Source organism: Dreissena polymorpha, chromosome 14 (genome assembly GCF_020536995.1).
Source record: "Dreissena polymorpha isolate Duluth1 chromosome 14, UMN_Dpol_1.0, whole genome shotgun sequence".
NCBI lineage: Eukaryota > Metazoa > Mollusca > Bivalvia > Myida > Dreissenidae > Dreissena > Dreissena polymorpha.
The window spans coordinates 14,068,458-14,094,677 of NC_068368.1; the positions used below are offsets into that span (position 1 = coordinate 14,068,458).

Consider the following 26,220-nt stretch of genomic DNA (forward strand, 5'->3'; position numbering starts at 1 on the left):
GTATGGGGAATGTAGATCTAGTTAAAAAGATTTGAGCAGTAAAACGAAATTAATTTAAAGCAATCGTTGTGTACATGAATTAATATATGAGTCTCGATCTGGGACAACGGGACGCTTAGCGTCGTCCAAAATAAGCATGTGCAGGTTATAAAGGGACGAGACTGTCCGCCTTTTACTTAGAAGATACTTCATTGTAACTAACAATAATAGGTTACGTATTCACGTTCAGATAGGTGAATTAAAAATGCAATTCCTCCATCCGCTTGTAAATATTTAGACATACATTTAATTCTTAACTAAATTAAATCAGTTTTGATTTGCGTCTGTTTCAATTTATTGCATTTATACTGAACGCATTGTTGAATGCATTTGATTCAAACCCGTTTAATTTTCATAGTGTACGAATATAACACGATAATATTTATATTCAAAATAATATAATGGATTGATCACTTTATGTACGCCCTTAACAAACGCAATCGATACAATTTATTAAAATTACAAAAGCAGTCAGCTTCCAGATAATCCCAGCATGAATGATATATTATCAATAATATTAAACAAGGCCATCGCTGAAACACCATATCAAATACTAGATTCCTGTCGGAAACATGTCCAGCCGATTGTTAATAATGCGTATAATCATTTAACAAGCCGTACCATGCACATGTTTGACCTATAACCCCTGGTTACCTTTATCTTTGAAAACGTTTTCCAACTAGAAAGCAGTGTTGGTAAATCATTTTTAAATTGCATGAACAATGATGAAGAAACAGTCCGGACAAGCTGTTGTATAGTAACATTTACATGTAACACTTGACCTTATGTAAAACCTTGACCTTCGAGGTGAGTATACCGTTGTTACGTATGACAAATGGTCACGACATGGTGAACAAGTGTTGTAAGTAATATTATTATTGCATGATTGATTATGAAGTAACATAAATGACAATTTGTTTCACGGTAAAAGTTAACCTCAAAATGTGGTATTTCTGCTCAATATAGGAAGATGGAAGTTACACGCTGGATGCCGTCTTCTCTCAATCGTAATTTGAGGCAATTTTAAGCGTCGTTTAATTATCGAAATAAGTCAAGTAGCGGAACCTACAGTTATGGTGATTATAAATGGTCCCCTTCAAAAACCATGGTAACAAACCCGGCATCTGACATTTGTCCAATAAGAAGCATTATGCTTGTTTGTTTAAGTGATTTCTTCATGACGATACACAACGTATGTTACGCATCCGAACTGAACAAGCGTATCTAAACTGATCCTCATATGAAACAGCGAACAGTCGGAATGGGATTTGTGACCACTTTATAATTGATGTATCCAGTTGACTACTTCTATCAATTAAATAATATCGTGTTATATGTATAGCTTTATATTGAAACTGCGTTTGTATAAAATTGCATTGATATTCGGCGTATTTTGCTTTTACGCGATACCGTTTGGTTAAGTCGCTCACATTAATTTCAGTTTGACCCATCATAAAAGTAATATTTTAAGTTACAGTGTATTAGCACATAAACAAATATATACTGAATAATCAAATAAAATATTGCATCCTCGCATCCATATTTTACGTTAAAATATCGAATTGAATAATGCGAGTAACAAAGTAATTCATGCTATCTCTGTACAAGGTGTCCTCTAGTATACCTCCGTCGGCGCCGAAATATAAGACGAAGTAGTTGGAAAATTAAAACCCATAATGTTTCTTCAAAGCAAGGATCTCAAATTCGGACTGCATATTATCTATTAAACGGCACTGTATGATGATATCTCTTTCGTTACGATTTAAGAAATAAGAACGTCAGTTTAAAAGACATTATTTACTCTAGGTAGGTCCAATTTTTTATTATAAGAAACATTCTTATCGTAAAACGGATACTACTGCATAACTTAGTTGAACTATTTTGGAGATTAAAATTGTTAATTAAATGGACCGTGCAATGTGAAAAGGGTGTTACATGCATGTGCGTGAAGTGTCCGCACAGGCTAATCAGGGACGTCACTTTCCGCCTAAACTAGCAAAGAAGAAACTCTCATCAAGCGAAAAATACCACAAACATTAACTCATTTATGCCTAGCGTCTAGAAAAAGGCCTTTGCAAACACCGTAGACCCAGATGAGACGCCACATGATACAGTGTCTCAACAGGGTCTTCGCTGTTTGCTTAAAGAAATTTCTATATGAAAGAAATATTCTAAATATATAAATAAATATATTAGACATCCCAAATTTTGGAAAAAAATGATTCAATTAAGAAGAATGGGAAAGTCCACCAAGCATAAATGGGTTCGCACAACTTATTGTATTAACTAATACCCATCCATCTATGCATTAAAAGTAACTGAGAAGAAAAATACCCATAATCTTTTATGCAACAATACCTAAATTGGCCCTTGCAGTTCAAGGAACATGATAGCTGAAACTGAAATAATTTAGCCTACCATTTAATGTTTGCCTTGACCGTTGACCGAGAAGCAATGTCGTTGCACTAGTCTTGTGATATGTGCAATTATTTGAAATACTATTAAGCCGTTATAGAGTGGAACCAAATTGGTCGGACGCAATAACACACAAAAAACACTTTCACAATAAACATAATACACCAGACTACCCATCTGAGGTGCAATTCCGGACAAAAGAGATGCATGCGATGACATCCAGATTGATTATTTATCTCCCTTTACATGACAAGTGAACAATTACCATCATATTATCTGCATTTAATTCAATCCTCAACGCATGCAGCGAAACAATTACAATGATGTATTATTTGTCATAAAGTACTTTCGAAGGCGCATTAATGCTATTGTCTGGAACACACAAAATCTGGACAAAAGAGATGCATGTGATGACATCGAGAATGATTATTATTTTATCTCTCTTTACATGACAAGCGAACAGTACCCGTCATATTAGCTGCATTTAATTAAATTTACAACGCATGCAGCAAAACAAGCGTTATGATTTATTATTTGCCATAAAGTACATTCGAAGGCGCATTACACACTTGTATGATGTTTAGGCTTTAGTTACCAGTCGGTTGTATTTCCAATACGGCTGTAACGTAACTAATAGTTGGGGAATTATTGAATTTATATAATTATAGAAATTTGTATCAACGCAAAAACCAAATTTCATACAATCTTCAATAGGCAGTCATGCCTAGATCAGCATTTCATTGCCTCGAGTATCAAACGTCAATAAGTACCGGACATGAGTCATTGTTTACATTGTTTGTCAATACATCGGACAATTCCGTATGTATTCGTTATGTGTCCGTTGCATACGTCATATTTACGTTCCAGTTGAAAGACACGTGACTTTGCACACGGCCAACCAGTTTTTGCACACATTACAACCGACTGTTTAATTGTTTGTATCTGTATTTTGACTAAGGTAACTACACAGTATGACGCAAACAGCTGGATAGAAGGCATACAATTTGTTTTGTAGCGGTGCAGCGCTCGGCCGTTATGGTCGCCGTATGTATCTTGTAGTTCAAAATAGTGTACGGACATTGCAAAGCGTTTGTGCCAGATTTTAAATTCAACAGAAATAACTCACCATAAAAAGAGAAATGGACATGTCTACCTGTATTGTGTTTCAACGAACTTTTTTACACAGTTTAGTATCGTGTTTGTACATTTATCAATGCGCATTGGTGTTATGAGCTCTAGCCCTATGTGCACATTTTTAGAGTTATAATATGAGCAAGAAGCCAAATGGATAGACAGAGCATTATATGCGATACGACAGAAATTCTCCTTGGTTTAAGCTACCAGAACGACTGAGTTTGTATTAAGAAGCTTTTTGCAGTTCAGGTATATGTACCGGTAAACCTCGCGCTGAATCTATTTGGAATATTTCAATCTCTTGCCTATGTAAACAGATGTTTTACATAGATACAAAAATATGTTTAGTTCTGTAATTTATTTATTTTTTCTTTGCTACCCATATTTTGTAACACTTTCATAAGATTTATCATCAACAATTTATATGTGAATTTAATATTTAACCGAACAACTACATTCTAATTTTATCACTTAAAATTAAAGTTTTACAAATTAATCTTTTGTTTCATTCTACATGTTAAACTAATTTGTTTGCAAAACATGTCATATTTTAAACACACACTCGACGTTTGATGGACTTTTGAATATGAAAGACCGAAGTTTGATGTTGATTTGCATACACATTAATACATGCTTTATGCTTTACTATAATGCTGCGAACTTACTTTAAAGAGACTGAATTTTGGTAGGATAATATAATATATATATGTTTGTGTTTTCTAGAGCATATACTTTGTACGTACATCGGATAATATTTGGCCTTTTCTATTCCCTTGTTGACACTTTACACATTTATTAATCATCTCACATTTTCTGAACACCCAACAGCAAAACGAAATCACCTATGTATTCAGTGTACACTTAAAATACGTAACCATAGTCGTTTATATTAAAACCACATACGTTTTGCAGTATTTTCGAGGTGAATATTTCATGTTATATTAAAATGCTGCACAGAAAAGTTTACACTTTAATAACCCAACACATTTTTTTAATCATTACATTAGACTTAAGAAATATAGTTCATGAATGTTTCTGTAATCTCATGTCCACTATCTTATATAGTTAACGTACATATTTTGAAGTTAATTACTTAAATGATGACAATATATATAATAATTCTCACGAGATATTTCATTTATTATTTCCTTCTATGAAGTGCAGCATTTTGTATGATATATACCAATATTGAATAAGCTAAAAGCCTGCATATAATAAATGTTCAGATTAAACTTTTAATCTCTTGACTTGCAGTGACACAAACACGTTAAAAAACACAATTTATGAAACACACGTAGTTCATTGAAGCGTGTGTCTTTTAAACTTATTTTTTTTATTTTGGGACGTCCTCAGATAGTAAACTGTCAATGTTTATGTATTTAAAATATATCTTTTCAATAACTCACAAAACAAATCAAGAACATTTTTGTTCGGGGCATTTTTTACAGGATTCGGGGAGTTTAAAGCATCTTGTTTAGAATCAATCAATAGTTGCATTATTTTCTTATTTAACGTCAAACGGCAAAAGTCATATTTTTTCCTGCTAAAGCTGCAGGTTTTTAGTATTTTGTATTATTATTTCTTATACAAATCGGGGAGGTAGAGGTATGATAAATAGAAAAACAGGTTAGTAACTGATCTTTTTGTAATATATTAGGCTCGGGACGAATAAAATAATAAAACAATGTTTGCTTAAAATAACTTTGGGATTTTCCGTGTACCGGTAATTCTATTTTCCTACTCTATTTTGAAAGAAATAATTGACGACTAAGAAAATTGATGGGATAAATCGAATACTAGTTCGGTGCCGAATAAAGCGAATTTTCGTTTTGCTCGGCCCGAAAATCTGAACCACGAACCTTAAGCCTCGCAAAATAAACTTCGCTTTATTCGACACCGACCTAGAATTCTCTATATTCGAAATACAAGTATTACAATGTTTCTCTTCTGAGCATCTGCTTGTATTTAATGCATTTATACTATTTCGCATGTTTAACACATCGTTGCATTTGATACAACAAGAAGGAACACGTTGCCATATGAATAGCATACGTTAATTTGTAACTGCAAACCGAAATATTTGCCAATTCTATATGACACAAACATATACGATTTTGGTAAGAATTCATAGTAATACATAAACTATGTTTTATTTTAATGAAAGCCAAATGAGAGATTTTATCATTTTAACTGTGACGAATGATTAAACATGGATGATGAACGTGAATTGAAAACATCAGTATAACTACATACAGTATACGGTAGTTGTCAACAGTTTTACGAAAACTCAACTCAATTTATGTAAGAAATATTCTAAATATAGAAATAAATATACTAGCCTAGATCATTTTATTTCCAAAATTAGGGATTTCTAGTATATTTATTTCTATATATAGAATATTTATTACAGAAATTCCTTTAAGCAAACAGCGCAGACCCTGATGAAACGCCGCATCATGAGGCGTCAAATCTGGGTCTACGCTGTTTTCTAGACGCTAGGCATTAATGGTTTAACATTAACAGTATTATATTTTTCTCAATATTCTTTTCCGCAATTTGAAGTTAACAAATTGAAGTAATTTAAGAAAAATAAATAATCAGTTGATTTTTATATCAACGTTATTTAAGCGTGCAATACCTAAAAATTACGTACTTTGATGGCAAGACATTGTCACATGGATAGTCGTCAGCGATGCTTCTATACCAAATCTATATTCAAGTTTCTGTTGCATCTGGCCAATTCGGTTTTAAATATATAGAACTGCACTCAATTTAAAATGTAATTAAATTTTAGTTCTGGTAAGCATAATAATTAATTGTAAATACACTTGTACGTATTGTTTAATTCACTTTATTCTTACTCTAAAAAAACAATTCGTGTTCTACATGTACGCATATTACACGTGCATATTTGTATTAAAAATAATAAAATAGGTTAATCACTTTGCTTTGCCCAAAACAAATACAAGCAATACTGATTATTTATTTGATTTAAAAATCAACATGAAAAACGATATCAAATACTAGACGCATGGCAACAACAATCTGACCAATTGCAATACAGTTTGTAATTATTCAATTCAATAGTTAATTGGCAATCCGGCATTCTGCCTTTGGCCAAGAATATATATATAAACACGATGTGGCCAAGACAGGGAATCATACAATATACCATATATCCTATTTAAGTATAAACACATAAATCAAACCAAAAAAAGTGTGCATTATAACAAAAGGCATATAAGACTATGCAATAAATTAATGTGTGAAAACATGCAATTATACATCAGCTAAACGGTTTAATTTCTCAGATCTAAGTTTAAAAGCTTCTGTCAAACATTGTGCCATAGTTTTGAGTTTAAGAACATTGGTGCAAGACATCATTGATGTGTATTTACTAATTGTAGGCCAGGATGTCCTGATATTATATTTTATACGCAATTCGTTATTAAATGGACAACAAAGTAAAAAGTGATATTCAGATTCGCATACATTTTGATTACAAAGTTTATACTTCCACTCTTCTCTGGATATACTATTATATCTGCCAATCTTCTATTTCAGGACAATGTGCACTTAATCTGAATTTGCTCATTAGAATTCTGGAGTTTTCGTTTGATAAACAATCAAGGTATGTTTCATATTCGAAGCTTTTTTCCATTCCATTCCATTTTCGGCTGTAAAAATAATGTATCACTCCATTCTTGTATAAATTGGTCTCATTGACGCTGAGTTACCTGAGTATTCAATATCGTCTGTTAATTCAGGAGTATCAAGCATATAGCCAAAGCCAAGGTTGTCTAAGCTTCATTTTAAAGCCTTACACCATGGGTTATTTTTCGTACAATTTAAATTTGTTAAAATATGCATCTGTTCCGTAAACACTTGATATAATACTGAATTCTGATTACTTACAATTTTCATCAAATAACACAAAGCCCTTAGTTTGGCTTTAACAGCTAAAGGAAATCTACCTAATTCACTTTGAACAGCATATTTAGAAGTAGACTGTGTTACACAGGGAATAATTTTGCAAAATTTGTAATGCAATTTATCAATATCAGAGATATCATAGATGCCCCAAACTTTAGAACCAAACAGGATGATTGGCGCTACTAGTGAATCAAACAGCGATAGTTTGGTTTTGACATCTAATTTGACATGGCTAAAAATAGATAAAAGATGATGATAAGCTCTAAGGGCTTGTTCATTTAATATTTTTACAGTATGAGACATATAACCAGTGTTATAGAATTTTATACCCAGGTACACAAAATTATCGACAATCTCAATGAACTCGTTATTAATTAACCATGAATAGCTGCACCTGCTTTTTCGTTTTTCAAATATGCAAATTTTCGTTTTGTTTACATTTATTTTAAGACCCCACTTAGTAGAGTAAAGGTAAATATCGTTAAGTTGGTTCTGAAGGCTTACTGTGTTAGTAGTTAATATAACAATATCATCAGCAAATAACATCATAAAAACAGATAGCAAATGCAAAACATCATTTGTAAAATTTTGAACATCAATACAATCTTTAATATCATTGATAAACAGTATAAAAAGTAGAGGTGACAGAGGGTCTCCTTGTTTAACACCCAGATAAACGTCAAAGAAGTCGGAATAAGACATATCCTTACTGTTTTTTATACAGGATTTAACATTTGCATATATACATTTTATCATTGTAATCATGTTGCAGCTAAGACCTGATTCAATCAATTTTATCATTAATGCTTCGTGGATAACTGTATCGAGTACCTTTTCATGATCAACGAAAGCTCAGTACAATTTATGTTTCTGCAAAAGAACATTTTGAATAATACTGTGTAATATAAATAAACAATCAGTTTGTCTCTGAAACCGAATTGAAGTGGATTGTATATGTTTTCTTCTTCACACCAGCAATTGATTCTGTTTCTAAGACATAATGAAACTATTTTTGAAATAACATTTACAAGGGTGATTCCTCTATAATTTGAAGGATCCTTTTTGCCATTATTAAACAAGCTGAATCATGCTCATTTTGTCATTTTACCGTAAGTTACCTTTTTCTTTGGCCAGGTTGTGAAAAACTTTCCAATCATAGTAAACATGGTTAATTGAATATATAAAATTGCATAATAATCGATTAAATTCGATACATTCAAGACAAGCTGTTGTAAAACCAAATTCAAAATTAGACCTGTAATTTTAGGCTAAGGTATAGAACTGTGTTGGGAATATACCAGTAACCAAAGTCCACCATTTTGTTAACATCATGTCAATGATGTAGTGATCAATTGTTAAATAAGCTCCGATTTATTATAACACGCCGTGTAATTTACGAAAAAACGACACCTCACGGAACCTATAATTATGGCGATTATTGATGGTCCATTTGAATAGCTTTGGTCGAAGCCTTGGTCTCTGACATTTATCTTTAAAGATAAATTATACATATTTGTTCATCATAGTGATGTCTTTATAACAATACAGTATATGTTTGTATATATATATATATATATATATATATATATATATATATATATATATATATATATATATATATATATATATATATATATATATATTATATTTACATATTTAGAGCGTCAGAAATTAACAGGGAGTTCATAACAAAATCTCATGTGAAAGGAACATAGTACGGATAGGATGTTTACACGCTTGATCATTGATGTTTCCAGTTGGCTACATCTTTCAATTACAGAACACAGTGTTATTTGTATTATGTTCGCGAACGGTTTAAGTGGAAAAATAACATTTATAAAGCCCGATTATAATCATTATCTAGACCGTAAACAAAGTTTTCAACTGTCGCAAGTCTTAAATAACAAAGATATGTGACCTTATATATAATATATGGGCGTGTTTTGAATGACGGGCATTTATCTTAAGATGCACATTTGTTTGCGACATTAAGACTTTACGATTTCGCTTTTCATATTTTGCTTTAAATGTATATTTTGAAACTGCGTGTGTTATATTTGATGCTCGATACCGTTTCATTTTAAACCTTCTCGCTTTGATTAATGTTACGCACACACGTGTCAGTTACACCAATTACTGTAGTAACAGTGTATTAACATATTGTTTATTTTCCAAATATCCTTAAAATTCAAGTACAATTTTGCATCATAGCACCTCTCGGTTTTCAAATGAAAATACGGAAATAAATAGTGCCGGTTAACGAAGCATATTAGGAGGCTATTTGTATAAGGAGTGGTCTGATATACTTCAGTCGACGCCGAAATAGAAGACGAAGTATTAGGAAAGTTAAAACCTATAATGGGAGTGAAGAACAAAGTTTAATTAAGGAAGGTTAATAAATTCGCACTGCAAAGTATTATTGTCACGGAACTGCGTGGTGGTATCTCTTTCATACGAATTTATGAAATAACGACGCCAGTTTAAAGGACATTATTAACTGTCAATAAATCCCATGTTTGAATATTAGAAACATTCTTATATCAAAACGGGAAGATTTTATACATTAGTTTAAGTATTTTTTATATAAATATTGTTTATTTAGTATACGTTTTAAATTGTTCAAGCCAAAAAGAATACCGCTAATAAAATGTTTATACTAAATAAAAAGTTAAAAATGCGTAAAATCGCTTTAGGTTAATACTGGACATTATAAAGCAATCAATTTAAGAACATAAATTTTACGCTGCAATATTTGATAAATATAATATACTTGTTCACTGACAATTATTTTTTTAATTTGTTAATAACAACTACATATAAGAAGAAAACTGTTCAATTGTGTCAGAACAGAACAATTCGAAATAATCGTTATACAATTTTTAAGATGCATAATGAAGTTGTATTTAAAAATCAAACCACATTTACGTGGGATATTTTAAAAATAGCAACGTATTTTCGATTGCAGTTGGTGGTGTTTTGACGGTCGTAATAATCTGTTAGAATCAATTAGACAACAATTAGTTTTAAATGTATCACCCTACATAACGCAAATCATTCGATACAATTTGTTACTTTAAACCACGTCAATCTTAAACATAGGATATCGGGTATTAGTCACTTGTCATAAAAAGCTTACTTTAAAATGTAAAATAATCTTGATTACTTAACAAAAAATATTTTTGGATAAGAGAGAAACTGGTTTGAAAAAGTAATATGTCATTTATATAATGGGAAAAAACATAGTCTCACAAAAATACCACATCTTAAAAAAAAATATTGTTACAAAAAATGTTAAGGATATACAAATTAATTACAATTGGTATTACATTAAGGCGTCTTCATTTTACGATGTATGCATAGTGATACATTTCCCTCGTGATCTCTCTGAGACACTTTGAGAAAATATGCGTTATAACGTAGGTTCAAACACATACATTTTGCGTTGAACAATATTGTCTGTTGTGTCGTCCCTAAAAGACGTAAAACATGATTATATATGAAAATACTTCACCCAAATTGTGTTTCCTTTAAACATATGCGCCTCGCTCTGGAAAAACTTAACATAATTAAAGTTTGTGCGTTAAGTGTCATCCCAGATCACTTTTTGAAGTCCCTTCTGGCTAATCAGCGTCGACACTTACCGCTTTTATCGCATTTTTCGTTTAAATACAGTCTGTTCTTAGCGAAAATCCAGTTTAGGCGTAAAGTGCCGTCCGTGATAAGCCTCTGTGGACTTCACATGCTTGTATTGGAGAATACTCTTCGACCATGTATAACGCTCCGTTTTACCAGCGAAAGGCTCATATATATGTTTCATCTATTTTGTCCGTTTTCTGAAACCACGTTCACTCGAATACCCTCTGTTTCTTCATTGAGCGTTGAAGTAAAGTCAATCAAAATAATAGCCAACGCGTTTTTAAAGCAGTTACTGTACAGATGTTTGATATTTTGTCAAATTTGTTATTTCTGTTCACTTTTGGCATATTGACTGTTATCAATTCAAATGATTGTGTCTTATTGAACTTTATTCAAAGATTATCCTATCTTAAAGTGTCAGTGGTCATTGGTTGAATTTATGAGCGTTTACAAAATAAAGTGACCATGAAAAAGAAAACCAGACGCTGCATTTGTAAGCGCAGCATTATATAGCATGTTGTAGTTTATTAATAACATGTAACCAATTACCAAACAGTCTGACCCCCCCCCCCCCTCAAAAAAACACCGCACAAACAAACACCAAACATGAACGGGCAACAATAAAGAAAAAAGACAAAAAGAATGGCAATCGGACTTGAACTCGTCACCATGCCCATAGCTATTCAAAAATCATTGAGGTTGAAAGTAAAGAAAAGTTATTATAACAACAAATAAATGGCTGCGTAGAAAATAAAAGCAGCATATTATTTGTTTGCTAATTGTTTTAAATGACAGGTACAAACTTACGTCGACGTCAAATCCCCAGCGTAATTCCAGCTTTTTTCGACGCGTTATATATTTCCTCTCACCTTCAGTGGACTTATGTTGATCGCGAGATCGTCTGTTGATATAGATGTTATTATTTGCAATTTCACTGTCATCCGTTATTCGATTAATTCCCGAACACATGCAGTTAAACATTAAATAAAAAAACACACACGTAAACAATGAACTCTTGCAGTTTAGTTCAATCATCGTGAAATGTTCTATTTTCGCATTTTAAATATATTGTGTTGTACACTTCAGAACTTAATCGCTTTATTTTTTTTTACTTTTTAATATGTGTAAGAGTTACCTACAAAATGAAGATATGATGTTTTCATTTACATATTAAATTCTTAAAGTAATCGATGTACTTGTAGTTTCTCATTCAGTTAAATTATAATGTAAAGTTTCAAATCGCATTAGCACAACTTTAACACATACCCACTGTTATTCATTTTCATAACAATTCAACACTGTCGCCATTTAGTTTAAAATTTAATCGATTATACAGTTTACAATAGCTTATCAAAATTGTTTTCATCCATGACATCTCGACGTGATTAATGCGTACAACAAACATCAGACTTCATTCAGCGTCTTTATTCCAAATCCAAGTAACGAGAACTAAAGTCCTTTGCGATCGGATGGGGTATTTGAGAGCCACTGTTTACTCGTAAAACACTTAACCGTTGCTTGCGATACTTTGATAACAAACAAGGTATACTACTGTCTTTAGAGATACTTAAATACAAAACTATCTTCACGTTTACAAGATTATCAGTTGCGTGAAGAGGCAAATACGAACAACACGCGCTACCCAAAGCCGCCAGGTACATATTTGTTTTAATCCTATAATCGTTTATAAAAAATTTTCGTAAAAATTCAGGTCTGGTTAGCATCTGCTTGTAGTAACTGAGTTTACACTAGCACGCATTGTTTAACACATTATAATTACTACTGTATTTGATGTGTCCATGCAGATTTTTTTGACATGTATATGCTACGTATATTGTACGTTATTTTGTATTGGACAACGCTTAATTGTTTTTTTCACGTAGTCGAACAAACATTAAACGATGCTGATTAATATATATATATATATATATATATATATATATATATATATATATATATATATATATATATATATATATATATATATTGTGTGTGTATATATATATATTAATACCAATAATTCGAAGTAATGAACTCCAAATGATGGATTGCATAAGACACGCTTTAATCAAACTGTGACTTAACATGAACCAGTCCGAACGTTAATTTAACATTCAGTGTAACTACTTACGGTATTACTTCCGATAGTTTTACGACAACACTGTAAAAAACGGTATAACCTATTTAAATGAATTTGATTAATGATGTGGGCACAATGTTGTATTGCAATAATTTCGTTTCGTAGCATATCTATATCAGGAATTTGTCATCAAAACACGTACAAGTATTGAAGAAATGTAAACCGTAAGCCCAATTTAATAAGACGTATTATGTGTACGATACTTATTCTCATTTGAAGTGCAAACATTTGTATGCAATATCACACAATCAAATAAGGTTTAATCATACAAATGACATGCTCAGACGATGTTATAAATGTTCCATTAAACACAATGAACATTCAAAGTAACACGGCGATAATTTATGCAAACTCAACAATTCATTGTATCGTGTGTTTTTTAAACATATCTTTTAACTACTTCGACCTCCGCAGATTGCATCAAGTCAACGTTTACTTGTATTTCAAAAGCACCTTTTAAACTTACAAAAACATCCATGACATATTTGCTTGAGGAATAATGTAAAACATATTCGGGTAATATAAAACAAATTATTTTTGACTTATCACTATGCGAATGATGTTATGTTTTTTATTAACAACTTAATAAGTGGATTCCACATTTTAAATTGATGTGTTAAGAGTTTCGTTAATTTAATGGTGATAAGCGTGTAGATTGTAACTACCGGTATCTTTACCGATATATGTCGCCTGAATACTATCTGCCCCGAACAAATGCTAAGTTTCTATGCACCATTGTAATCTTGTTTCATCAAAAAGGTCCATTTCAACTACCGTAGATGCTGACCTTGTTTAGACTAAACACTTTTTCACAATTTGCAGTTTACAAATTGTAGCAGTTTCATCAGTAAAAATGAAATATTCAGTTGATTTTTACCCATTACAGCTCAATTTTGTTGCACCGTACACTACCTTAAACATTTACAACTTAGAAACGTATTTAACCATTAACCAATTTGATACGTATTTAACCATTTACAACTTTGATACGTATTTAACCCTTTACCACTTGGATACGTATGTAACCCTTTACCACTTAGATACGACAATGTATGCATCCCCCGTGCGATAGTCTTCAGCGACTATTCTATAGCGAATCTGCATTTTAACTTCAGTTACCTGATGCCTACATGCAGTCCAACAGTCTGCTTTAAAATATTAAGACCTGCATCAGATTTTTCATAAATTTTGTTAAACACTTTTGGTTATCATATGTTTCAATTGACTGCATAAACACTGTTGTGCATTTCGTTCTCACTCAAATAATTGTTCCATTTTAAACATGAGCACATCATTGGAAATAGTTGCATAAAAATAACAAAATGTGTTAATAATTAGTATGCCTTTTAAAAATCACAAGCGTTTCTGCCTATTTGCAATAACACTAGCAGTAAAATTACACAATGCATTGAAAAAAAATAAAATATTTTAAACAAGGCTTACGCTGCAAACCAATATAAAATACCAGTTGTCGTTCAGCAACATGTTTAGCCCATTGGCAATTGTGTTTGTAATGACTTAACAAGCTTAACCAAACACGTTTTACTTTTGGCCCTTGGTGTGATTTCTACATTTGACCATTGCGTGTTACAGTTTCTCCGCACAGCAAACGCGTAGATTATTTTCAAATTGCATGATAACTGATGTAGTTACAGTGTGGACAAGCTAATTTTTAGTCAAATTAAATCTTTGACCTTTATGTGTGACAATGACCTACGAGATAGGGAGACAGTCTTTACAGATGACACTTAATCTGAACATGGTAAATATTTGTGGTAAACACAACTAAAATTGCATTATGAACAGGAACTTTTAATAACATCATGTTTTATGATAAAAGTTGACCTAGAACTTCGATATTGGGACACGGATGTTACACGCAACAGACCGTCTCTTTCAAGGATCGTTTGATGTAAGTTATTTAAAATTGGATGATGAATGACACAGTTCAAGTCCGAACGAGCCTTTGAATGTCCAAATTACCATAGCTCTCTAAATGTGAACTTGACCTTTCAAGTAGGGAGTTGGATGTTAGACGCGACACGTTTTCTTATAGGATTATGCTATTTCTTAACATTTACACGGACACCATTTCAAGAATGTGCCATTTTTTATTCACGGTTCAAAAGCTACCGTACGCATGCGACACCTTAACCTTAGACACAGACTATAGGGTGTCCTGTTCGGTTTTAAACGGCTATGTTAGCCACAATTTATACGGAAATCTATTACATCCAATGCGACATTGCATCGAGTTTGGAAAATGACTTGATAGTATCATTCCCAACGGAGTAAAAATAAGTTGTGACTATACAAATGAATTATATTACAAGTTTCGTTTTCTTAGTAGTAAACTTTCTGTCAAAATTGCCCGCACCGGTTCAACATAAGTATGCCATGTATGTGTACGTTTTACCTATTTTCTAGTCTTCGTTTTAAAACTGTGTTGGGAATAAATCAGTTACCAGAATCCAACAATGTTTCACACACACGTCAACTGTTTAGTGATAAATGGTTAAATTAGCTCGGTTTTATGATGCCACGACGTGTAATTTACGAAATACGACACGTAGTTGAATCGATTATAAACGTTCCCAATCAAACAACCATTGTCACAAGCCCGGCATGTTACACTTGTCTTAAAAGAAGCAATAACATAATTGTATAAGTCTTTAAGTGATTGCTTCGTAATACTAAGTTATGAGTTAACGCCGTCGAACTCAACAATTTCAGCTAAACTAAACCGCTTTTATAAACGCACACAGTCAGGCTATGATGTTTAAACGCTTAATTTATTATGGATGTTTTCCGTTTGCCATATCTATCAATTGAAGAAAACCGCGTTATTTTTCTACTGTCATCTTAAAGTTAAAGTGAAAAGTAACATGTTTAAAGTCGGTTTATACTATATATTGTTATAGATTTTATATATAAAGGTTTCAAATGTCGAAGGTCTCAGATAACAGAGGCATGTGACCTTACATATCTAATATGGATTCATATGCGCGTGTTTTGAATTACAGTAATTCATCTTAAGATGTGGGTTGTTTGAAATGTTAATTCAAAACGTAAATACTGAAAAGTTCTGTAAACTAACGCATAATCGCACCTATCGCATACATTACAGATATTAAGTTGAATAAAGTGAGTACCGGGACACGTTAAACGCTTTGTATATACGGAGTGTAAGACATACTTTCGTCGACACCGAAATATAAGTCGAAGAAGTCGAAAAGTTAAAAACATAATGCGACCGAAGAGCAAAGTTTGATCAATCAAGGTTCTCATGTTCGCACTGAAACGGCACTGCGTCATGATATTTCTTTCATTTCGATATAAGAAAAAAGGACACCAGTTTAAAAGACAGTAAATCCAATTTTCGATTGTAAGAATCATTCTTATTAGAAAATGGGTCAGAATAAATAACTTAAAATAATGATTATGGAAATTGAAATTGTGTATTAAATACCCGTTAAACATTTTTTATGCCTTTCTGAATACCGCTAATAAAATGTCAATATTAAGTCAACAGGGAAAATTGCTTATATTTGCTTATAAAGCAATCTTTTAAAATCAATAAAATATCACAATACATTTTCTCTCACTGATCAAATTAAAAGAAATCAACCCATTTCAGGAAAACTATTGATTGGTCAGGAACAAAACTACTCCACATAATACATTTTTAAGATAAATAATTGAATTATAGTAGGAAATTAAACCATACATAATTGGCTATTTGATATGTAATCGTATGCTATCGATCACAGTTGAGTTTTTTATGGTGATTACAATCTATTAGAAATGAATGAGAAAGCACTTTGTTTTCAATGTACCATCCGACCTATTGAAAGTGTTTGCATAAACTACGTCAATTTTAAATTAATAATAATCATATGAGTCTCGTTCTGAGAAAACTGGGCTAAATGCTTGTGCGTAAAGTGTCGTCCCAGATTAGCCTGCGCATTCCGTACAGGCTAATAAGGGACGACACTTTCCGCTGTTATGGTATTTTTAGTTTCAAGGAAGTCCCTCCTTACCAAAAATCAAGTATAGGCAGAAAGTGTCGTCCCTGATTAGCCTGTGCGGTCTGCACAGGCTAATCTGGGATGACACTTTACGCACATGCATTTAGCCCAGTTTTCTCAGAACGCGAATCATATAGTTTCGAGTCAGATTCATTCGTCACAAAATAAGCTTATTTCGGAATATGAACACACGTTAACCTTGAAATTCAAATCGAAAATGAAACATTTGTAAAGAAAGATTTTTTCACACTTAAAATGTGAATTGATATTAATAGACGAATTACATCAATTCAATATTTTTACTTATTAAAAGACATTTTGTATACAAGCGAAATGGGTTTAAAAACGTAATATGTCATTGTAATCGAAAGCATAGTCTTAACACAGTCTTGAAACACAAATATTTCACACAACATTAGTTTAGGATGGATACAGCTAATCAAGCTGATATTTCATTTTGAGATTCGTCCGTTGACGATGTATTGACATTTTTATTTACATTTCCCATGATATTTGTTTACATTTCCCATTTAATCTATGATAGACACTTGATGCAAATCTGCAATATAAAGTTGAAGCTTACATAATTATGCATTGAAGCATCTTGATTTTTTTTCGTGAAAAAAGGCAAATCATGTTTCATTATATATGTGAATAAGGCGAAACACACTCCTATTTTATAATGTTCCTCTTTTAAACACGTATTCTTATCCGTCGTGGGGAAAAGTTCACTCAAAAAACAATAGCGGTTATCGTTAATCGATAACCGATCGTTATTGGAGTGCGGTCTGTCCTGTTATGTTTTGCTCTGTAAAAAGTTTGGGTTATTTTGATCGGAGTTAGTTTAACACAGCCTTATGTAAAATAGTCGGGATAATTTGATCGGGTTGATGTTGGGTTTACACCGCCTTTCCACTTCCTCTTTTTGCATCAGCCGAAAATTGAAAGGTCCGTAAAAAAAATTCTTTAACAATTTTGGCTTTAGGCGGTGACCGCACCGAGTTTGCAAACTCGTTGCGCTCTATGAAGGACAGCGACCTCACAACATTACTTTTTATACTTAAGTTGATATTCTAATAGTTTAAATTGGCATTGATGCCTGCTTCCCAGCGTCAGCGGATTAAACTATCATTCTGAAAATTCAGTTGCCGTATTTTTGAAGTTAGCCTTTGTTGTGAGAGTTTTTAATTTTAAGTAAGCCTCAGTTGGGCATTTATTTTAAGTTAACCTCAGTTGGGCATATTATTTCAAGTTAGACTCAGTTGGGCATATTATTTCAAGTTAGCCTCAGTTGGGCATATTATTTCAAGTTAGCTCCAGTTGGGCTTAATATTTCAAGTTAGCCTCAGTTGGGCATATTATTTTAAAGTTAGCCTTTGTGGCTTTAACTGTTTGCTGGTAGGTTGTCCTAAAAGGCACAATGAGTACGGGAACCATGGCCACAAGTCCAAACCGTGGAACAAGACAGCTAGTCAAAATTTAATGTTAAATATCCAGTGAATAAATGTTTTCAATGGTATAATGTTTTATGTGCTTTTTAGGTCTATAAGATGTCGAACAACAAAACTGCTTGGTGAAATATGGATATACAAAATAGTAAAATTTAGCTTAGAAATAAGCGCGCACGATTTCTTGTTTGGTCTTACAGGATTTCACTGGGTAGTCGTTGTCCGGCAATCGGTTGTCCTCCAATCTCCCAATAATAGCGGTTATCGTTAATCGATAACCGATCGTTATTGGAGTGCGTTCTGTCCTGATATGTTTTGCTCTGTAAAAAGTTAGGGTTATTTTGAGTTAGTTTAACACAGCCTTATGTAAAATAGTAGGGATAATCGGGATGATGTTTGGTTTACACCGCCTTTCAACTTCCTCTTTTTGCATCAGCCGAAAATCGAAAGGTTCGTAAAAAAATGTCTTTAACAATTTTGGCAAAAATAATTTAAGCCCACCCACCACTTCCCGAAAATTTATGGGTATTCATGTTTACTTACAAGTGTTGCTTTGGTGCTCTCGTGTGTTTTTTTGTTTCAGTTTCCATGATTCTATGCTAATGGAGTCGAAGCGTCGTTATTTCCATATACACGCTAACATCAACGTCATGGTTTCCACATACAGTTTTGTGCGGCAAACAGCGACACAGCGACCTCACAACACTACTTTTTATACTTAAGTTGATATTCTTATAGTTTAAATTGGCATTGATGACTGCTTCCCAGCGTCAGCCACGGAATAAACTATCACTCTGAAAATTCAGTTGCCGTATTTTCGAAGTTAGCCTTTTTTGTGACAGTTTTAAATTTGAAGATAGCCTCAGTTGGGCATATTATTTTCAGTTAGCCTCAGTTGGGCATATTATTTCAAGTTAGCGTCAGTTGGGCATATTATTTCAAGATAGCCTCAGTTGGGCATATTTATTTCAAGTTAGCGTGATACGGCGTCTCATCTGTGTCTGCGCTGTTTGCTTAACGAATTTATGTAACAAATATTCTAAATATAGAAATAAATATACTAGACATCCCTAGTTTTGGAAATAAATTGATCCATTTTAGAAGGATGGGAGAGTCCACTAGGCATTAATGGGTTAAGTTCTCACAGTCGGCGTATTTTATAAAAAAGTGTTTTGGAAACTAACGATACCCGTTCTTAAATATGTTTACCGGGCATTACAATTTAAAGGTCACGGTATTTGTGGATTTGAAGCCGACAGACCTCTAAGCACTCGCATTTGTGGTTTTAGCAAATGTATTGCTCGATATGCTTTCAGAGTTTTGAGGTTAATATTTGTTTTCTTGAATAATGATGCTAATAAGGTTATCGAGTGTTGGCAAAATTCACTTGATTACATAGATGCTATAATGTAATAAAACTTTGACTGGATAAACTGCTGTTACCTGTTTTTTAAGCAAACATAGCAATGAACAAATTCACATAAAAATGTTTGGGTATAATAAACGTAACGCAAACATGAAAAAAAGTGAAACATTAACTGCATAAGCAAGAATGGTTCTTTATACCAACTCTTGTATAATAAGCGTGTAATTAGTTCCAAGACAGTCAGACACATAACACTACAAAAGACGTACACAAACAAACGAACACAAAATAAAATAACAAACAAAAAGCAACGAACGCGCAAAAAATAAACGACAAACGAATAAAATTGGGCTCATCACATTGGAAACGTCTATGAAAAGCATTAGAATTCTAAACCTTGGTATGGGGCTTCAAAGTTTACACCCGGAGTATAGCTTTTCACACATCCTTAAGTGTGAATAAAACAACAGCACCAAATCAATGGCTCTATGGTAATTTAAAAATAAGAAGAGATTATTGATATTTCAAAGATGTTAAGAAATTTGTTAAGATACCATAAAGGTCAGCACAGAGAAAACTTAAGTCGACGTCAAATCCGCAACGTAAATCGAGCTTTTTTCGACGCGTTGCGTTTTTCTTCTTCTCATCTGTAAGTTTATGTTGATCGCGAGATCGTCTGTTGATGCAGTGGTTATTATATATAATTTCACCATCTTTCGCTACTACATTAATCTCCCAACACATGCATTTGAACATAAAATACAATAAACACACCTTATCAATGCACAGACGCAGTTTGATGCACTCATCGTGACGTGTTTTATTGTTGCAAAAGTATTTGCGAAATAAGTTATTTACATAGTGTCTTCTTTATTTTTGTAAGTGCTACTCACAACATGAAGAAAGGATGTTTTAATTTAAAGTATTTGATTATTGAAGTTAGTTTTGCAATTGTTTCTCATAAAGTTACCTCGAAATATAAAGTGTCAAATTCAAAAGCCTATTCATAGATACATCACGGAACCACTTTGCTTTCTTTCGCACAGCTGTTTAACTTTAACAATAATATATTTCCAAAAGCATGACATGTATTCAAATTTATACATTTGGTCCATACATACATAATGGAAAAAGGGTTAGACGTAAAGTTCTATTATCGGGGGTATTTCCCTTGGGAAAGTTTTAACTTATTATTACAACTGTTGAAACCAGGTGTAAATTAAAACTCAACCGCTTAGGAAGTTCAACAATGAGACAATCAACTATGCATGTCGTATGTGTGAATTAAAAAATTGTCGAGTGCACTTACTCCGAATTTGCATCTGGTGTCGAACTCTCGTCACGAAATAGTTTCCGCCGTTTTGTATGCTTATTCGCATCCTACTATTCGTTGATTGCAACAGACGCTTTGGCCTTCTCTTCAATGTCGTCAAACGTGTCAAGATGTTGTCATGACCATACGGGCAAGTCGTATATTAAACAGAGAAACTACTGGTTCTGAATGGATATACAACACAGAAAGAAAACTGATAGCATAGTTAATCAAAGCGAACTAAACGGTAACAATTCGACATACATCGGGAAACTGGTACAATTACACAGACAATTTTATATTGCATTCCCTTTAGAGTCGTTCAATGGCGTAATAAAGAAAGACTATACATAAGGAAACTAGTCTGCCGTTAGGGGCCCCTTGAAAATCGGGAGCCCAAGGCTGCAGCCTTGTTAGCCTAGTGGTTATCCGGCCCTGTGTTCACTCCATTTTATATGCTGTTGTTGTATGATGAGTCCGATTTCAAAAACATAACTGAAATTCCTGCACTGTCAAAATAGACGCAGCAATGTAAATGGGTGACGTCATAGCCAGCAATAAACATAGATGACCTATTACATGCATTTGATTTCAATTAGGCGTAAAACTCTTAATGATCACTCCTCGGTTTGCATTCTAAGACGGTTTTTATGATAAATTACATCTTGTTCACTCATGTATATTGTTAAAACAGTGGAACACTAGCCTGCCGTCGGGGGCCCCCAAAAAATCGGGGGCCCAAGGCTGCAGCATTGTTAGCCTAGTAGTTAACCCGGCCCTGTTGATTCCAAAGCCAGGTTATGAGACCTAAATGCCTTGACGACGTAATAGTTTATTTGAGAGGCACTGTTCGCTCGTTACAAACACTTAACCGTTGCTTGCGACACTTTGATATCACGACAAGGTATACGACTGTCTGTAGAGATACTTCAATACGGAACCATCTTCACATTTTAATCCTAAAACGTTTACAATCAAAGCGCTGAAGGCACTGAAGTTGTTCGCAATTGTCGTCCTTGATAAGCTTGTGCGCATTGCACAGTCTAATCCGTGTGCACAGGCTAATCTTATTTGACGTGCATTTAGCCCCGTATTCCCTAAAAGCAGCCAATATGTACTGATTTCAATGATAAACACTAGACTGGCCAATGTTGTCTTACAAGCTGGTATTTACACGCACTGCTAGAGGGTATATACACTCACTGCTAGAGCAGAATCATTTGTCGTCTGCTGCAGACAGGCAGCGGTAATCGTCCCTAGCAGAGTGAGTTGCGGTCCTTGCCGTACTTAAGGCTTCTAAGCACATACTGATTTGCAAAATATGCTCTGTAAATTTAGCTGGCCGCTAACGCGACCAACTAAAAATAGGGACACAGTTAAAATTTAACTCAATCAGTTCATTTTAGTATCTGTTTTTATTAACTGCATTCACACTAACACGCATTGTTAAACACATTATAGTTACTTCTTTATTTGTTATTATACAAATACTATACGTTATTTTGTAAATGCAAACCGCTAAATTGGGTTTCTATTTCTATATTAAAGAAACAATGCATAAACAATGCTAGTTAGTAGTCATATAAATACCTACAGCCTGTTCATTGCAATAACAAGTAATGAAAGCCAAATGATTAATTGTATTAATTATGTTGGCACAAGGTTATAGTGCCTGATCTCTGATTGTATAATTCAACTATTTCATGAATGTATCTTTCATCACCAAACCATGAACGCTTGATGTATCAAGATAAATTGCAATCCCCAGGAAAAAATAGACAGTAAGACATAAACAATGCAAACATTTTATAAATATACTGAGTACTATATATACAGAAAACGTCAAGGAAAATTTTATGCATGGCATTAGTTCTTTATTCTATAAAGTGCATAAATGTGCATACACGGTCGAATACGGTAAAAGCCTACAATCGGACGAAGCTTTAAATGTCCTCTTGACAAAATATAACCTGCAAAGTACCACGAAACAGTTACCTCATACATTATGCATGTGAAAATCACAATTAATTGTTTTGTGCATTTTTTAAGCATATATGTATACGACATGGACCTCCTCAGTTTGCAAAATGGCAAGGTTCAATTACAAAAACAACAATTCCTTATAAACGTAAAAAAAACAAATCCAGGACATGTTTGCACGGGGCACTGTATCTAAAGGATTCGAGGACTTTGATCAAAACGAATTTTAAGAAATCACCTCTTGCGTGAGTTTTACTTTTACAGATTGGTTTGTGGATTCTACTTTTTGCATTGATTTGTTAGCTGTTTCCTTAATTGATTGTTGATAAGCCTGCCGTATGACAATCCTTCAACTGTATATGTTTATTAGATAGACAACGGTCGCGAACGAAAACTTATTTTAAATGTAGTATTGTATTATTATGGTAGGAACAATATTCCATTAACAATTAAAGGTATCGTTTTGTTTTTCTCACTAAACAAATACTTTTGGCTCAACATTTAAATTTTTTAAATTATAGCAGTTGCATCGGAAAAATAAACTTTAAGTCGATTTTTATCCACTACAGCGCACTACTGTTCTACAAAAATTATCTTAAAATATTGCCTACTTTGATTAAGGCAATGTATGCATGTCCCGTACAAGTTTCAAAGAAAATAACAGCGTGCATCATAAAGTATCAATGATGTTAAACAAGTTATTTTGATACTTTGAGCTACTTTTACTTGGAAGTCAATTGTATGTGGACATTGCCATCATCGCTTCACAAAACCGGATTAAACATGGTAAGAGAAGAATTTCACGTAAATATACATGTTTCATATTTTAAAGGATAATATATAAAACTGTTTTGGGAATACATCAGTAGTCGAAATCCAAATGTTTTTGAACATCATGCCAACTGTTCAGTGATACATTGTTAAACGAGCTCCGATTAATGATAACACGTCGTGTAATTTACGAAATTCGACACGTAGTGGCACCTATGGTTAAGGTTGAATATAAATGGTCCCTTTCAAACAACGATAGTCACAAGCCCGGCTTCTGACATTTGTATTAAACGAAGCATTATACAAATTTGTTAAGGTGATTTCCTCACAACAATACTCAGAATCGGAACTGAACTATCGTTTCTTAACTAAATCTCATGTGAAAACACACACTGTCCGGATTAAAAATGTTCGATCACTTTATCGTTGATGTTTCAAGTTGACTACATCTATAAATTACGCTGAATGGGTCAAGTTCCCCACGGGTACTACTTCCCCGTACCCCGGGTACTTTGAAGTATACTTCACCTTACATCGATTTTCAAATGATACTTTTGGGTACCCCGGTATGCTTACTTATAGCATCGTTCACAACTCGAAAATATGCTCACATGATATGCCAACCAATTGTGCACACATCATTGTCTTGCATGGATTGTAAGATGTTATGTATATACATGTTTCAGGGGCCGGAGGCCTATATCAGAAATAAACAGAACAGAATATTCATAACATGTGCTATTGTGGTGAAGGTTTACGTAAACCCGCAGTTTACTTCATCAGTAGCAATTGTTTCTGTAACATGTTTTACGATTATGAACACCAACGCAACGATTTCATGAAATGTTGTAAATCGAATGAATAAGTTCAGGCTTGAATAATCCGTTTTGCTTTTTTTTTCTTCTGATGAATATCTTAAAACTGCGTTTGTATGAAATATCATTGATATAGGAATAATTTGGCCTGTGCGTGTTATGACATTACTTTCATTAAAATCAAAGAAAAATGTGTATATCTCGACTGTCCATTAATCGAAAAGTAGCATTTATAAAACACACAAATAACAAAAATAATACATAATAAGGTATGTTTAGTAAATAATGCTCTTTTATTCTAATAATTTTCACAGAATTTTTTTAAAGTTTCTTTACGGTTTATATTACTAATTTCGGACATATTTTGTTGACATGTTATTCAAAGATTCAAACTATTCAATGGTGTAACGGAATTGTCGAACCGACAAACCTATACTCGACAATCAGAATGAATTATTAAACCGTACTACCTGACAAAACACTGTTTGAATTTGGAGTTGGTTGGTTTCGCCGCTATCTGACATGCACACGTCGGAAAGGGCAATACAATAATTGAATTGGATAGACATATTTCATCAAGAATGCTTCTCAAATTCGCACTGATAAGGATTTTTAATCATTGTAACATGGCACTGAGTGATGTTATATCTATTATCCCGATTACAAATAAAAGTAAGACAGTTTAAACCCATTATTTACCTAAGATACTCGTTAAATCCTATGTAAGGTAATGACATTCTATCAGTATAATTTTAAATGGTTATATGTGAAAATTAAATGCAAATTGCCAGGCCCGTGTCATGGACACAACCAGCGAAATGTAATCTAAACACTTAACCTTAAATTGTCTAATGTATGTATTTGAACACTTAATAAAAAACAAAACATCAAAAACAGCACAACAGAAATTGTTAAAAGCAAACATGAAAAATGCAACACAATTACCAATAAGTCAAACTATTTGTGTTGTGTAAATACATATGTACATCGACAAGTTCAAGGAATGCTAAGCTTAATAAAAACAAATCAATTAAAACTTTACAGAAGGTATAACTGGATATAAGCTATGTCAACTTTAGCTATCGATTTCAATAATATGTGTTTGTTGCTGATTAGAACATTAAATAAATAATTTAGGAAACAATTTGTTTTAGATATCCAACCAAAACTTATGCTAATATTAAATAATTTATACTTTAAGCC

The 26,220-nt window shown here is 33.0% G+C and overlaps 1 protein-coding gene across 3 annotated transcripts in view; it reads right to left on the reverse strand.

The window, feature by feature from the left end:
• The window catches only part of LOC127857593 (stromelysin-1-like), a 76,905-nt gene that overhangs the window by 46,188 nt on the left and 4,497 nt on the right, over nt 1–26,220 (reverse strand). For 2 of the 3 annotated variants that reach the window (XR_008038514.1, XM_052394072.1), the window contains exon 1: nt 11,965–12,674. The exons of the other annotated variant lie outside the window; for it this stretch is intronic. Coding sequence is in view for 1 of the 2 variants with exons in the window: in XM_052394072.1 (XP_052250032.1) it covers nt 11,965–12,192 (228 nt within the window). In the remaining variant the exon portion in view is untranslated. Of the gene's footprint in view, nt 1–11,964; nt 12,675–26,220 lie in introns of those variants that run through there. 3 annotated transcript variants of the gene reach the window in all.